Genomic DNA, 16,562 nt, shown 5'->3' on the forward strand with positions numbered 1-16,562 from the left:
GAGCATCGGCAGCTGAATTACGTGAAACGCACAAAGAGATTTTACGATCACCCAGAAGGTCTGAATGTTGGACGGAGTCGAGGAAGGGCACTAGAAGTATGGAACGATACTGTACACTCGAGTACACAGGGTTCACAAGAGCCATCTGGAACCAAGATAAAGCAATAGGTTCTTGGAAAGATACGAACCTCTCGTGGGTCTGTGAAGTACGGCAACGAGCCATGCCCGAAGGTGGGGCTTTCGTTTATCGTTCCCAGGAGTTTCAGGGGCGTTGTGTGAGGATTTTTCGATGTGTTCGCAAACCGTGTCCATGTCAGAAGACGCAGAGGACGATGAGAGGCAACAGTCAAGAGGTTCTGAACAGAATTCCAAAGGAACTCCTCGTTTCCTTTTACGTGAACCGTGAACCGGAAAGGTGGTTCAGACCTTTTTAAAGGGGGTTAGTGTTGTTGTGGAGTGTGTCATCAAGAAGAGTAGGTTAAGGTCTTCGTGCGCGTCAGCCACGAGCTGTCTTTGGCACATTGGCCATAATGAAGTCTTAATGAAAACGGCTACTAGTTTTTTTTTGTTTTTGTTTTTTTTTCAAGAACATGTCCATACCACGTCTAGATGTTTTCTATGGAGTACGTCCACGCATATTCATTTGTTCTGAGCCTTTGCAATATTTTAACGCACCCAATTGACATATTTAATGCATGTACAGAGGCCCGTGTTCCGCCAAAGTTTTGTGACAAGTAAGGTGCCACTGTCTTCTGTTGCGTAGTGCCCAAAAATTCCCTCACAGAGTTTTATTCTAAATTCTAGATGTATCAGTGGCATCAGTAGTAGGAATAACTGGGCACTTTTACTGACTAGGTCGGCACCTCTGAAGATGTGCCATGGAGCCGAAGTCATCATTCTCTGAAGCACTACGTCGATCATCGACCCTGAACAGCTGAACAGACGTACAGGTTGGGACAAAAGTTTACGGAACCCGCGAGCGACTTGCTTTTTCTTCGGTGCGACACCCTAGCGGCTGTCGTAAGCGGGTGAATTCACTGTTTCGGAGGGGTGGAAGCTACCGCTGTTAGCGACACACAGTGGTAGTTCCGGTGTCGCTTGGGTGCGCCTGGGAGGGAAGCTACCGCTGTGTGTCGCTGACAGCGCACCCTTCCACACCTCCGAAACAGTGAACTCACCCGCTTCCGGCAGCCGCTAGGGTGTCGTACCGAAAGAAAAGTACGTCGCTCGCGTGTTCCGTAAACTTTTGTCCCAACCAGTACGTATAGAACGTTTAGGTTAACTATTTGGCTTTCCACCCAATGAAACGTCGCACGATAACCGCCATCCAACCTGAACAAAGTCCAGACTGTGTCGCACCAAGGCCAGAGTGTTGGTTTGACCCCAGATAGCGTAATGCGCCCAGGTAGGCTTCAATATTAATTATTCATTATTAGTTCAGTTTCTTCCATTAGTGCCTGGTGCTGGGAGACCCGTTATTAGGCGTGCATAACAGGATAATGCATCTTCTTCAGAAGATGCACATAGCATAGCATCCTCTCGGAGAGAAGATGCTATGTGCAATACGGAACACAGCAATCGGACATGTCATATAGGTTTCATAAGCTTGTACACGCGCACAGCATATTTAGCCGTTGCAATAGCCCTTTTATGGATGAGCTGCTCGCAGCATGGCTTGCAACCTTCATCTTTAATCATGTCTTTATCTTCCAAGCTTATTCCTCGATATAGTTGGCATGAACTTCTTTCTCGGGCATTAGAGGACAGCTTCTCAAGAAGGGCCAACGTTTTGCCATCCTCTCGAAGCAAGGAACGTTGTAGAAATGCTGAGTTCTCGACCGCACTGGAACGTTGACGCCCCCAACACTGACGTCGCTGAAGCACTCCCGAAGCTTCGTGATGCCACGCTCGTCCTCTGTACCTGAGTGGTAGGCGTAAATGGTGACCATAATTATATTCCTACCTCCTATATTCCTATATTACCACACGCAATACTCGATACAATTAGGATTGATCTTCGTTGCAGGCACTATAAGCTGCGCTAACAGCAACCAGTGCCAACTGTGTGGACTACTAGTCGTTATGTCACTGCCGTGTAGGTCATATGAAAATAAAATTTACTCAATATTACGTTTTTATCAGAAACAAGGAAACTGAGGCAGTAATCAACCTACCACCGCCACGGTTCAGCACAGACTCAGACTCAGTCTTAACAGCCAAGACAAAGCAGCTGGTAGATTCAACCGCCAGCAGTACTCGTTGACAGACACACAAAGCATTATTAACAGAAGAGACTTTCATATTTTACAAGCATGCATCGTGTCTCCCCTTTACCTATTGATGACCTGGATAGTACCCTGAGGGAAACCCCGAGATCCGGCTGATTCCTCCTAACAATGACAACGAGGAACATCGAACACTTCCGAATTGCAAGAAGCCTCACACACCTACAAAAACACACGACATGTTCCTACTATGTACGAACTAGGCCATTCGGCCGTTATCATATAACAATCAAAATCACATTTCTCTTAAATTGTGAGATGAATGTGCATGTATTGTGGTACTACGGAACCGACGATGTAACAACGATGAGTCATGAGTTCTATGGGCGCTGCTTTCTTTTTTTTTTTTTTTTTGGCATTTAATCAAGCTTATTCTTGAAGAAATTATCACAGGCTATCGAAGAAGTCCTATTTCGGTTGCCGACGAAAAATCAGCATATTCCAGTGGTGAGCTTATCTGAGACAACGCACACTGTCCCTTCGTCGTTGCTTGTGTGCAGGGGAGGCTGCGTCGCGCCCGTCGTTACTGTATTACCTTGACTGCACAATTTGAGTTAAAACGGAACAGACGGCCATTACGCCAAACTTGTCTCTGCTCCATCATACTGCGCAGTCATTACAGTTTTCTCTGGTTAGGGCTTAGAGAACTACAACCCCAACGTGTCATAGAATGTCAGTGTGGCATGTTGCCACACTGACAGAGATCTACCTGGAAGGGTGTGGTCCAGGACACAACCTGTGATTCCTCCAACTGCAGGGAAGGTTGTCGCCAGTGAAAATAGGAGTCGGTCCACAACTCCAATGTCTGCAAGCATAAGGAGAACTGTGTAAGTTTGGTTATATGTCTAGCACTGCGCAAGGTGATGCCGTAGGAGAATGGAATAAAGCACAGGGTACAGCGCACGACTCTCGAATTGGACCTGCAGTCTAAGGCCGTTAACAGCAAAAAGGTGCCGTACAGCATCCGACGGGAAGTCCAACCGCGCAATAAGTCATCGGTCTTCAACTTCGGTGCCAGCGTTCTTTCTCGCGTCCGGAACCGCTCGTTTAAAGGCCCCGCTCTTGCTATACTAGAACCACCTGCACAGCGTTCAACGTCAAACAGCACCAGTAGCGCCATCTGTGGGAAATGTTTCTAAACTCCGAACAGCAATTAAGTTAGCGTTTTGCGTTGTGACGCCGATTGACCCACGGTGAGCATCTCAGGTTGTTCAGTCGACCGGACTTCCAGATTTTCCACACTGCTGCCTTATGCCGTCGTTGGAGCATGGGGAAACTTCGCCAATTATTCTGACGGTTACTGTGTTACATACCACTGAAGGCTACTGATGGATGCTCGCGTGTTTTGTGTCGTGGTTAGTTCAGAGCAAAGGCGATTGTATTCGGCTCCCTCACTTGTACCACCATGATATTTCACCCTCCCCTTTAATCCCTTTATTTATCTATTTTTGAATACTTCTGGTATTTTTAAAATGCACACTCTTAACACCCACACACATGTATAACACCCTTTTGTGGGTACAATTACGCTCAAAAGGGTGTCTCCTCACTCCCTCAAGGGAGTAGCATAACACCACCTCCCTGCCTGGGAGTAACATTACTCTCCAAAAGGGAGGAAGGCGTTACGCTACTCCCTTGATGGAGTGAGGAGACACCCTTTTGAGCGTAATTGTACTCTCCAAAAGGGTGTTATATATGTGGCAAAAAAAAGGAGTTAAAGTACACCCTTTTTTTAAGAGTGCAGTAGAAGGAGGGGCAATGAACAGTACAAACAACTGGCACAACTTCACTTATGAAACCTTACAAATCAAACAAGGCGTATGAAACACTCAACACAAAAATCTTTCAAGAAATGCGATGAAAGGGGGCAATGGTTCATATTCAACAGCTTCCCCTTTTGGTAACGAATTCCAATCAGTTATCGAAGTTGAAAAAAAAATACTAGTTTTTTTTTTAACGTTAGATAGAAAACGGCACGATTCAATATATATTTAGTACGTTTGTTGCGAGAGCTTCCTCCCCACCATGTTGATACACAAAGAAGGACTCATGCATGCCTGATGATTCATAATTAACCATAGTGTCTTTAAACGCTGAACCCTTACTCTGTGGGTTCTTACTAACGTGGAAATCCTGGCCGCATCCATTAGTTGTGACAGTGAGTCATATCGGGAAAATTTATTAAAGACAAAACGAATTGATTTTCTTTGTACCTGAACGAGGTCATTAATTTTTGTGTGGGCTGCTGGATACCATATTACGCAACCATAGTCTGATATGAATCGAACTAACGATTTATATGAAACTAGCTTCGTATCATGGTTAGCATCTTTCAGCGTTCTCCATATGGTTTCTATGCCGTAGGTAGTACAGCCTTGTGCATGCTTTTCTGTATTTCTCTCGCTCACAATTGAGGAGCTTCCTCGCAGCATGAAAATAATTACGTGATGGAGGTTAACCCTACTCTAGAAGTCTGCACGTTTCAAATGTCAATATCCTAGAACATGAAACTTCCTTCATAAGCAAAGCAGCATGCGACAATTGTAATCAATGCTCGCATCACGTCCGGAAACGCAGTTTGTCAGTGAAGGGAACCACGTCCAGAAGAAGCACCTCTACGGTGGTAGACGTTGGCCTTTATGTAAAGACTGGCGAATCAGCCGCCATGCTTTCACAGAGCAAAACTTTTCGTGATTCGTCGACTTGCGTGCGTGCGTTGCGTGCGTGCGTGCGTCTGTGTGCGTATGCGTGTGTGTGTGTGTGTTTGTGTGCGAAGTAGCTCTTTGCTTGTGAGCGCATCTTTAGAAAGTACGTACCCCCATGAGCGGCGTGTGCACGATTCTCACGGGTCCAGAATACGTGATTCACTGTAAGCTTCAATGTAGATGGGTAGAAATCCAGCGAACCGGTAGAGATGTAGGAAGGGAGTTGCCTCAAGACAGAAGCCGCCGATATTTCGAACAGAGACTGTTCTTCTTCTGGGCACCGTCCTCATCATTGGCATGGCATTTTAAAGGGTTAGGTGTGACGTGTTTAAAGGTTCATGCGAATTGTGGGTCAACAGCCCGGAGGGAAGAAAGGTTCCGTACGGGCTTCTACGGCCGGAGTGAATGGCTGCTTTGTTAGAGTGTGGAGGGGATTATGTGAACGTTGTGATCTAGGCTACAGACCGGTTACAGAAAAATGGAAGGTTCACGAACACGTGGACGAAACGGGACAACAGGCAAGAATTGGCAAGTATAGCGAAAGATAAGGAGGTTAGTGGTTAACCTTGTGGTTAGTGGCTTCTGTCCTGAGTGGTGGTGGTTATGGTTATGGTTTATGGTGGTTATATACAGTGGTGGTCTGTTAGTGGTGGTTAGTGGCTTCTGTCCTGAGGCAACTCCCTCCCTACTGTAAGCTTCAAGTACTACGTAAAATCGGATAAACTCACTTGTCATGACGAACGTACTGCGCGACCGAACACTTGCAGGAATCAAGAGACCCATGACGAGTGACATGCCCACGATAAAAACATTGCGGTTAGAGGTCAAGTCTACGTAACGCAGATGAGCTAGCCCTACACCCACGAACGTCGCCAGGAGCACCAGGAGAAGACCTCCGACAATGGATGGAGGAATGGTCAGAACAAACACGCTCAGTTTGTTGACGATGCCGAACACCACCATCATCCAAGCAACCAGTTTGATGACTCGAACGCTGGCACACTGTGACATAAAATCACAATGAGCTTCTTGCAGACGCCACTTCATCTAATACTATACCAGATACTCCAACAAAACCTGGAGTACAAAACACGGCTACACATTTCGCGCGGTGGACGATACAAGCGTAAGTAGAGTCATTTACAAGCGTGGGTCCTTTGGCTTCAGTGCGCACAAGGTGGGACCTTCACACGCCCAATCTTAAAAGTGGTAAGCACTACAGAGAACATTCTAGAAAATACTTTAGCAAGGTCCTCTTCGTCTCATGGTTCCAATGGAAGATTTTACCACGACATCTTTTCAGAACAAGGTCCAATTACGCCCCATTACTCCCTCCTGCTCCAATTGCTTCCCACTCCTTTTTTTTTACTCACTCCTTTTACTCTTTTTTCTTAGAGGGTACCGTATGTGCGTCCCACGTTTGGCAACCAGCTTTCGAGAAGGTTGTGCGCTTGATTTTGCGATGGCTCGACAACGTGATGTGTATGGAAAGCGAAAGCGCAAGGAGGAGGATTTGAGGAACTTGTGTGGCAGAGGTAATCGTACTAAAGGATCTGGAAGTTCGTCATGTGCTATAGTTCCTATATGTGCTATCGCCATATGTTATAGTTTAATGGGGATTATCTGCGTAGTCTAGCGCGAACGGCGTGACAAGGCACGGCGAACGTGGCGCTCCATCTAGTTGGTCAAAAATCAGGAACCGGACGTCCTCCTGGACTGGTGTGCCCTCTTAATTCAGATTCAAACGGCATAAAGTTTCCACGAAGGCGTACCCGCGTGCATAGGATCTCAAAGCTACGATGCAATTTTGTACTACTTGATTCTCCTCACCTTGGTAAGGGCAATGACACCAAGGTTCATGTCGCTGGTCTCATACGAGTAGCCACCACCGAAAGTCGCTGACCACAGACACCCCATGCCTTCAATAAACACGCCACGGTTTGCAGCACGGGGCGGGGGCGGTGAAATACCCGCGACCACGGCGCATGCGTAGTAATCGCACACCGTGCCCATGGTTGCTACTAGGTTAGTGAACATCATTCTCACAGCTGTCTCCCAGTGGAAGGTCGGCATGCCCCACTGGACTAAAAGAGAGTATGTTGCCCACGCTTAATATCGAGTAACGAAATTTCCGAAGCAGCTCTAAAAGTGGACGTACACGGATAAGGAGCACGAAACCATGACGCCTCCGCGAGAATGATGTTGTAATTGTCCGTGCGCGCTGGATGATCTGCTGGAAAGACATCTCCCTTGGTCAAAAGAAAGCAGGCGAACCAAGTGAGGGCAATCGCGACGAGTATCTGCAACACAATGAATTTAATTGGCATTTGTCTTTTTTTTTAATCACATAAGCATGTACAGGAAGACGAAGACCCTTCCTGGTGGTGGTTGTGGTAAGAGCACCCCGATGTCGGCCTCAGAGGTGGGCTACGTCACGACGAACGCTCTGGGCGAATGAGCGTCCTGGGCCGACTTCTAAGGGGACTGTGCACACATATATCCGACATCGTCCGAGAAAATCCCCGGAAAAGCCTTCCTTCCACAGGAACCTTCTAGGGTGGGTGGGGTTGGGGGGGGGGGGGGGTGATGCCCAAATAGCTTGCCGTTGTATGCTTCCCTCCCTTTTTTCCCCTCCCTTCACACTTTTGCTTCTCTGCCAGGCGACCAGGGCGGGGGGGGGGGGGTTAGTTCCGAAACTGAATTGTCGCGCGTTATTAGGCTCGAAAAAAGCACATAGGAAGTACTTGATTTCGAGTGACAGAACCCGGGGTTTCTGAAAGCACCCTCCGACTTGACTATTTTCCTATCTTCTATCTGAATTAGTTAGAAATTAGCGGCAATAGCAGGGTGTCCTGAGTTGTGCGGGACGACCGCCAACGAAACCTCGTAGGTTTCATCTTTACTTTAAACAGTGGTTCATGTTATCTGTAACGCTCAGCGTAAGTGCATGGTACATATGTTTTGAAGGAATGTTTTCCTGGCATGCGACCTTATATGTTCGCACAGAGGAAGCGTAAATCTAGCTCGTGTGTTCATATGCTTAGAATGTTTAGATAAAAGGGATACTCACAGGGAAGATAGTAAGACATGTGATCACGTCATTCATCCTCTTCAGCAGAACATTGTCCGGGGATCCTTTTACTGGTCTAGCGAAGTGCGCGAAGGTTATTATCAACACCGCAGTCCTGAAAGGTAGCATACACAGGGTGTTCATTTTTATCAGATATTCTTTTTTTTTAGAAAAAAAGCTATGACAGTAGCATACATGTATGTGGTCTTTGCAGTTGAGTTACACGGTGAGGCAAGCATCATCTACGAGTGTGAGAATCTGGGATTGTTGGTAATCATTCATGATTACAAGCGGAAATCCTATACAGTGCAGTTTTTCTTTCTTTCTTTCTTTTTGTTTTTCACTTTCGGCAATTGGGTTTACTGACACGACAACACAGTATTTAAGGCCCTGCGATTGTCTGTTGTCAACAATACAAGTTAAAAGGCGAGAATATCTAATCTTGTACTTATCTAGAGCCCGGACTAGAGAACTGATGCATTTTATCAGAGTGGACTGGCGCATTTTCGGCTCGGCACTCGGCTTTCTCAAACAATAGTGCTCCCTGAACCTTAATCTTTTGAGAATTGTTTGTTTGTTTGTTTTTTCGAACAAAGGAACACAATGTGAGCAAGATTTTAAGTGCTTGTGTAGCTTGCTTTGAATATTATTTTGTTTGTTATGTTCGGCTAACCTGGTGTTTACGCAATGAGTGGTTATGCCAATGTACTCTTTATCGTTGTTTATATATATATATATATAGGGGAAGGTTGGGCGAGATGAGACAGAAATTGCGATTAAATATAGAATTTTAATTGTTCTTGTTAAACAAAAAACTAGCCATAGACACGTTCTCAGAGTTCTAGAGCTTCGATCTCTACATCAGAACGGACGTAGTCGGTTCTAAAAGAAACACAGAATAAGAAATTCAAAAATACAGAACGTCTCATCTTGCCCCAAACCTCGGGGCAAGATGAGACACGCCGTGGTAATGAACTATACAAATTAGTTTTTGCAATGCAAACACCTACAGAGCCCCCTTAAGCCCACCACCCACAAGATGTGCTGTAAAACCACACTGAACCCGGTGCTATTTCCCTCCACCATCCATTGCAAACAAGGCACCGCCAGTCGGATGTGTAGCTGGTCGCTCGCTTTTGAGTGCGCTTCCCCTTTGCTGGAAATATCCTAGGAAACAGAAAAAATTGCTGGAAAATCTTAGGCAATATGCACAAAAGGAATCTCTGAGGGACAAGCATAAAGCCACCTATTATCAGCTTCTAAATTACATTAAATTTAAATTGCATTACATTTAAATTCGATTAAGTTGTCGCGTCTTTCCCTGTGCATATCATCGGATGCATTAAAGTTTCAGTTAAACACCGGATAACCAAGAGTGCCCATATTTCGCATATATCTAGATGAATGAATAAAGGAATAAGATGTGAACTTACATTGACAGTATAAGCCTGCGACACGCTGCTGCACCGCTGACAAGAAAACAGACTACAGAAAATCGCGCCTTTTTTGCGGGAGCTTACATTCCCAGGCAGAAATAACCGATTCTTTTCTCTCTCTTGAACGCAAACGACAGTCCGGACAATTCTCACGTGCAATAAAGCGGACATGCAGAGCCACCTATGAGTAAAGTTTCAAGCGCATAGAGGAACACGTCTCTGAGACAGGCGGCGTCGAGCAAAAACTATCGCATCTTGCCCCGTGTCTCATCTTTCCCTACCTTACCCTCCATTAACGCGCACGTGCATTCAAAAATCCACCGCCGAATTTTGCCATGCAAAAGAGCTGCAACTTAAACCGCGACGTTCCGAAGCCCAGGGAGAACAGCGCCAGCACCCCCTAGATAGAGAAAGTCTGCTGACTCATCGCTGAGAGTTTAATACCGGACGATAATTTTCATTTCCGTTTCTGTTTCCGGTAATGGAGGACGGTGGTATGCGTTTCACTTTCCGTTATCCCTTCCATCTCCAATTTCGGTAATATACCGTTTCTGTTTCCGTTACAGTTACCGAAGGGTACCGTTACCCTTCCCTGATCTGAACGTGATTGAAAATATATGGGACATTATGAAATTGGTGAATGAGCAACAAGCGGGTGCCAATTCGGTCCAAGGACGCCGTATGGGAGGCTCTCTTGTTTCTACGTCAATATCGTACGCTTTTATTTGCCAGCGCCCGTCATCCCCAGACAAAATAAAAGGTAGACGAGAACGAAAAAGAGAAAAGAAACTGCAGAAGCAAACTGTTGTCGCTCTGTGTGATTCCTGTTATCTTCCAGCTCTGAATTGCGATAGGAATTTGCCTGGTGAAACGCTCCACATGCATGCCCTTGTGGGGTAATTGCTGCAAACTCCACGGTGGGTCGCTGCCTGTGTTATGCCCTGCGCCCCCTCAAAATGATTGGACCTGTCCGCTCCCGCCAACTTCCGGCCGCCGCTAGGGTGGCGCGGCGCGGAGAAAAACCCCGCTCGCGTGTTCCGTGGACTTTTGGCGCAAGCTGTAACTTGTGAGTAAGTGGGCTGGTTATGGGAGGTTATGGGCAGGTACAGGAACAGTGTATGCGTAGAAGTAAAGAGGAGGACAGTGCATATAGCGTGAGAAAGGATACCCCATCTGACCATCAAGGTCTTTCAGCTGGACTCTCGGTATGTCATCAAAAATAGCAGAACGCTATAAGGAACTGCTTACACGACGGCAAGAGGCCAGCAAGTGGCTGCAGGTATTGCTGCCCCGAAGTATGCAGTGACGCCCATAAGGGTTATTGTCGGCGTTAGCGTGAGTGGCGTGAGCCAACGCTGCATCATCCCGACGATTCCCATGGAACCTATGCAGATGGCGGACAGTGAACCAACAGCCAGAGTTCCTTGAATCTGTTGAAGTTCCCTCATTAGACGCGCTGTATCTTGATATGTACGAGGGGTGTTCAAGTCAAAGCGCGACTTCCCGTCTCCTGAGTGTACAAATGGCTCGCGCTACTTCTTTTTCGTCATTTTCACACGTGACAGGCCTCCGCGTTCACCACGTGGTGGTCCAACGTTTGTGCAAAACAGAAGACACATGCTGGACAAGATGGCCGACAACGAGGTGAGCGCGCACATCGAACAGCGAATTGTCAGTTTGTCGTGAATGAAGGCGTAAAGTCATCTGAAATTCACACAAGACTTCAGGCTCAGTATGGCCACGATACACTTAGCCGCTGGAAAGCGTTTGAGTGGTGCAAACGGTTCCGAGACGGCCGTACATCCGTGCAGGACTATCCCGGCCGGGGCGGCTCAGAGCCCAGTGTCAGAGTTCCTGAGAACGTCCAACTTGTGGAGCGCCTGATCCTCAAGGACCGACGAATAACATGTCTCGAACTGGCTCGAAAGACGGACCTTTCTGTGGGAACATTGAACACCATCATTCATGAACACGTCCAGTTTCGGAAAGTTAGTGCCCGTAGGGTCCCGGGGCAGCTCTCCGTGTTTGACCGGTAGAGAAGACTGAAAATCTCCTAAGAGCTAAGGTTCACTGAAGGACAGCCGTTCCTTGATCGGATCATCACGTGCGATGAAACGTGGATGCACCATTTCACTCCTGAGACTAAACGCGCATCAAAACAGTGGAAGCATCCGGGCTCGCCAGCTCGCAAGAAGTTTGAAGCACCCCGTCTGCGGGTAAGGTCATGGCCACGGTTTTCTGGGACAAGCCTGGCGTGGTTCATGTTGATCTTCTACCCAGTGGTACCACCATCAATAGTGCATATTACTACCAGGTTCTCAGGGATGTGCATAAGGAGCTGAAGCAAAAGGGCCGGGCCTCATCACCAAAGGAGTCCTCCTCCAGGACAATGCCCACCCGCATACCACGCGTCTCACGGCACGCACCTTACAGGAACTTGGCTGGGAGTTGCTGCCACATCCACCTTACAGTCCAGACCTCGCCCCCAGCGATTTCCATCTCTTCGGGCCACTGAAGGCGTTCCTTGGGGGCCGCCACTTCAGCTGCGACGACGAGGTCAAGAATGCGGTTCGATAATGGCTGCTACGCGCCAGTAAGGATTTCTACGCTGCTGGCATCCAAGGCTTCGTGAAACGCTGGGACAAGTGCATTAGTGCAGCTGGAGATTACGTTGAAAAATTTCACGCCTGTAAGTTCATTTTACTTTTGTGAAAAATCAAAAGTCTCGGTTTGACTTGAACACTCCTCGTATATTCCCTATAACGTCTACATGAGCCAACATTATTCACGTTGTATACGATACCTCAGTCATACGCGATTTCCAAAGTTCTTCCGTCGCGTTGGTTTGGTTCTCGGGGCAAGGCGCTAATTCGTATCTCTGACGGTACACGGTGTCTCCCAGCCGGACCACTGTCGACGTCTCCATAACGGGAAGTCTGAAATGGGTTGGGTTCAGGATCTTGAACGACCAGCCCTGGTGAAACAGCACTTGCCTTATGCCCAGATATAACTGTGCAATCGTTCCGAGTCCTGACATGAAAGTGGCCGTGCCAATTAAGCTTGCGACGGCAGCCTCATTGTCATCCAAACATAAAAGAGACGCGAGCATCTTGTGGGGAACGAGGAACACTGCCTGTGTGGTGATGTAGTGCTGAAAACGTTAGATAAAGTGAAGCCTGTGGTCACGGCAGAGTTATTTTTGTCTTTATTGCGTGGTAGTGCGCGCACTTCTCAATAATGTAGTATATTTCCGTCCCGGAATAACTCGTATTCTTCCAGCCAGCAAATTCCTAAGCAAATCTAGCATCGTACGGGACATGTTTTTATTAAAAGCACTCTATTCAGGACAAGACTCGCCGTACAGATCCTCTCGAACTAGCCCACACCTGTCACTTTGGGTCCTACCCCAACAGGAGGACAAAAAACTCTCATAAACATTCCACAAGTTCCTTTTCTGGAGTGTTCGGTGGTAATGATAATTTAGTTGTTATAATAGTTGTTTGGTAGTTATTAGGTTGTTGCTACTGTCTAATAACGAGCATATTTGTGACCGTTTCATTTAGCACACGCACACAAAATGATGAACAAATCAGGAGGGCGCAAGAACACAAAAGGAATACGGAACGGAGTGGACGACACGGGACTCAAACCAGCAATCAAATCAACCATCAACAATCAAACCAGCAATTGATTGCTGGTTTGAGTCCCGTGTCGTCCACTCCGTTCCGTGTTATTTCTGTGTTTTGTCCTTCCTCAGACTCGAGGAAATGTTGCCGCTCTCACACAAAATGATTCCGAACAGTATACGCTGTCCGTTAATAGTAGTAATGTAGATAGGGGAACAACGGAAGTGCCAGATGACTCGTAAAAGGCCCAGCCAGCTGATCTTTCGCACCATCGGCTCATGTGTGTAACCAAGTGTTCTCCTGTACACCGCGTTGTTCTACCTGTAAAGGCATTCAGGAATTCCTGGAGGTGCGTGGAACACTGCTTGTTCGCACTAAAATTAAATGTTTGGGGTGTTCTGACAGACAGCGAACGGACTCTGTGGCAAGGACACTGTGTTTCTTGCCTGCAGGCTGAGGAAGAACGTGAGCATGAAGATGGGCTGGTCCGTAATGTCGTAAAAGGCTGCTAGCTTCTTCTTGCGCTTGCGTTGTTCTTTGTCGAAACGCAGCATCGCCGGAAGCTTGGGTCGAAGTTTTCCCTGCAATGAGCCTTGGTATAGATTGCAACAAGATGGGAGTCAAGAGGAATACTAGTGGTTTCGCAGGAATGTTACAACGAAATGTTGCTGTTAATGTCTCGGTGCATTTCTGCCCTTCGAGAGGCCCTAGCCTCACTTACCGACTTTACTAACTTAGCGAACCCAAACAAATCTGAATCGAGATCGGTTTGACGTTATGCTGAATTCCTATTGTGTAAGCAGACCCTGTTGTGCGGAACATACACTTTGAACATACACCTTTCTTTCTTCGTTAGCAACTGAATAATATCAGCCCAACACTACCATCCTACGTAGGTTCATGCTGCTCACATGGCTCTGAAGACCTATGAGAGCAACAAGCCACAACCAACAAACAAAATTACCGGGAGATACAAGGGTGGAGGCGTACCAGAAAATGGAAACGATTCTTTGATGACGTTGGCATGCCGCTGTCCTAGGAAGGAAGGGTGCGATTAGAGATTCGCTGTTGCAGGAAGTAAGGATACACCTTGTTCGAACCACGGATTGCTAAACGTTATTGGAACAACCCGATTCGGGAGAACGCTAGGAGTGCCGAACCATGAAACGCCGTTTCGTCACAACATCGCGGTTAAAAGAGAATAACGCAAGTAACTCTATTGAACGCTTGTGTATCACTTTTGCTCTTGTATATAATATATTGCTCTAGATATTATTTCTATTAAATTCCAGACTCAACATGCTGAGCATATAAAATCCGATTAAATTAGACAACTCTTCCGGTAATTCAAGTGTGCGGGAATCCGTTTAGCTCAGCCCTGTTATAGGATGTATTGAAACGAAAATGAATAAGGCATCTCAAAACGGTTTTAAACTGACTAGAGCCATGGGGCGCCCTGGTGAAAATACGTAGTTTTCAGACAGAGAACACGTAGTCTTTGCAGTGTTTGTCGTTTCAGCTCCTGCAGGTATTATGGCTACGTGTTATGAAGTCATACTTCATCCATCAGATATATTTTGATCCAAATCCCGAGCCTTTCGAGCCTTTGATACCTGGGAACGCCGGCCAAGGTAGGTTTAGAGTAGACCATAAACTTTCCCCGCTTAATATAATAACCGCTAACGGCGCAACGAGAGAAACGTGCGGTTGCCTCCACAGAAATTGCGCGTTATTCTTATTATTTCCCCTGCGTTGAGTCTCATTCCCATCTCCATGCTTTGTACGTTGGGCGAATCTCTCCTCGCTGGATTTAAGTGCGTCGACGTTTATGGTGGGAAGTACATAGTACCAGGATACCAACGAAAAAGATCAAGTCAATTATGGTGTATAACGACGTTTTACGAATGGTATTCAACAAAGGCGACAAAGGACAAAAGACGTCTTACATCTTGAAGGCGTGGCGGTGTTTCTCTTTGAAAGTCGGTGACATCTGTTGAGGACGCCAAAACATCGAATCTGCCGTGCTGCACAGAAGCCAGTTTTCTGTTTTATGCAGCAACGTAGACTGTGAAGCTACGTGGTTTAGATAACCGAAACAGTTGTCCGGATACCTTACGCACTAACTATATGAAGATTTTTGTAAACGCTATTCCAACACTTACCATGTTGTAATATGCAGATTCTTCCAGAAAATGAGGCTAATCACGAGAACTGAATCTCGAGGTTGCCGTCACATTTTCTTCCTTTTTCCTTTCATTTGCGCTTTCCTTTTTCCTTTCATTTGGAGATACAAGATTTGAAGTATTTTCATGTACCTCGATGCACTCGAAGAAAAAAATGAGTAATTTTACTTCTTTTGGTAAACCGTCAACCCTTCTATATCGAGTGATATAAAATCTTGGGACATAGATAGGGCACACTAGGCTATTTGCAAAAGTTCCAGGGAGCAGCGCGCCATCTGATGGCATGCCGGGAAATGATGTGCAAAACGACAGCGACGGTGCATAATGTACTGGTGTACTGGTGCACAGTATACACCAGTACGACGACGACGACAACAATCGGAGACTATAGCAAATCGCTACCGTTTTGCACAGCATTTCCCGGCACGCCCTGCCAGGGCGCTCGCTGCTCCCTGCAAGTTTTTCAAATGGCCTATTTGCGAAGAAAGAATAACCGTTTCTTACTCTGTGTGGGTAGGAAACTATCAAGTTGGCTGAGTTATACCAGCCTTATGCCTTCAAATGGACCAAGAGCACATATTTAAGTGGACTGTTGCATTCGGAAGACCATCTGTGAAGTTCACTGCCAATTAGCAGTCCTTGGGAGTAAACGTCGAGGTTAGGGAACTAAAATGGGGAGTAAAAGCAGTCTAGAGGACTAGATGATGCAATTACTCTCCATTTTAGTCTCTCTCTTTCACTTTTTTTTTCTTACAGTGTGGGACGTAATATGGCATCCTTTCAATTTTCGTGGTGCTGTATTATTACAGTTTACGAAGACTGCGATCGATGATAAGGTACAGCCCCTGGAGCACGTCGATTTACTCCATCAATGCGCTGACGACGTGCCTTCTTTTGGATTTCAAGACAGAAAAAAGAATGCTAAGCATACAGCGTCAATCTGGTTGTCATGTGTGTCAAAGCAAGGACGTCGGAGAATGGAGCTCGAGAAACCTTCATAGCCTGAACAGTGGACTGCCAACGTCACATGCTTACTTAAAAACTGAGCGAAATCAGTTACGATGTGAGCCCGAAATGCTTACTAAATACAGCTTCCACTTTTGCAGCCTCGTAAATACATGTACATAAACTACGACTTTTCGTAACAAAGTGTCGCCCATTTTCTTTGTTGTTAGGCGTCGACAGAGAGCCGCAATCCCGCGGTTCTTCCAGCCCACTCGCGACACGCACGCGGAACACAGCCGCTTTTTAACACGC

The 16,562-nt window shown here is 46.6% G+C and overlaps 1 protein-coding gene across 1 annotated transcript; it reads right to left on the reverse strand.

The window, feature by feature from the left end:
- Positions 1-1,671: 1,671 nt before the first annotated feature.
- Positions 1,672-15,373, reverse strand: LOC135394651 (solute carrier family 23 member 2-like). Its single transcript, XM_064625497.1, has 13 exons — positions 15,285-15,373; positions 15,069-15,146; positions 14,113-14,157; positions 13,569-13,703; positions 12,490-12,647; positions 12,300-12,432; positions 10,745-10,926; positions 8,061-8,175; positions 7,149-7,290; positions 6,821-7,074; positions 5,719-5,992; positions 2,995-3,090; positions 1,672-1,921 (listed from the first exon to the last, which is right to left on the reverse strand). The coding sequence occupies exons 1-13, from the start codon at positions 15,285-15,287 to the stop codon at positions 1,716-1,718; spliced, it is 1,821 nt and encodes a 606-aa protein (XP_064481567.1). The 5' UTR covers positions 15,288-15,373; the 3' UTR covers positions 1,672-1,715.
- Positions 15,374-16,562: the final 1,189 nt, after the last annotated feature.

This window comes from Ornithodoros turicata, chromosome 5, assembly GCF_037126465.1.
Source record: "Ornithodoros turicata isolate Travis chromosome 5, ASM3712646v1, whole genome shotgun sequence".
NCBI classification, from domain to species: Eukaryota; Metazoa; Arthropoda; class Arachnida; order Ixodida; family Argasidae; genus Ornithodoros; species Ornithodoros turicata.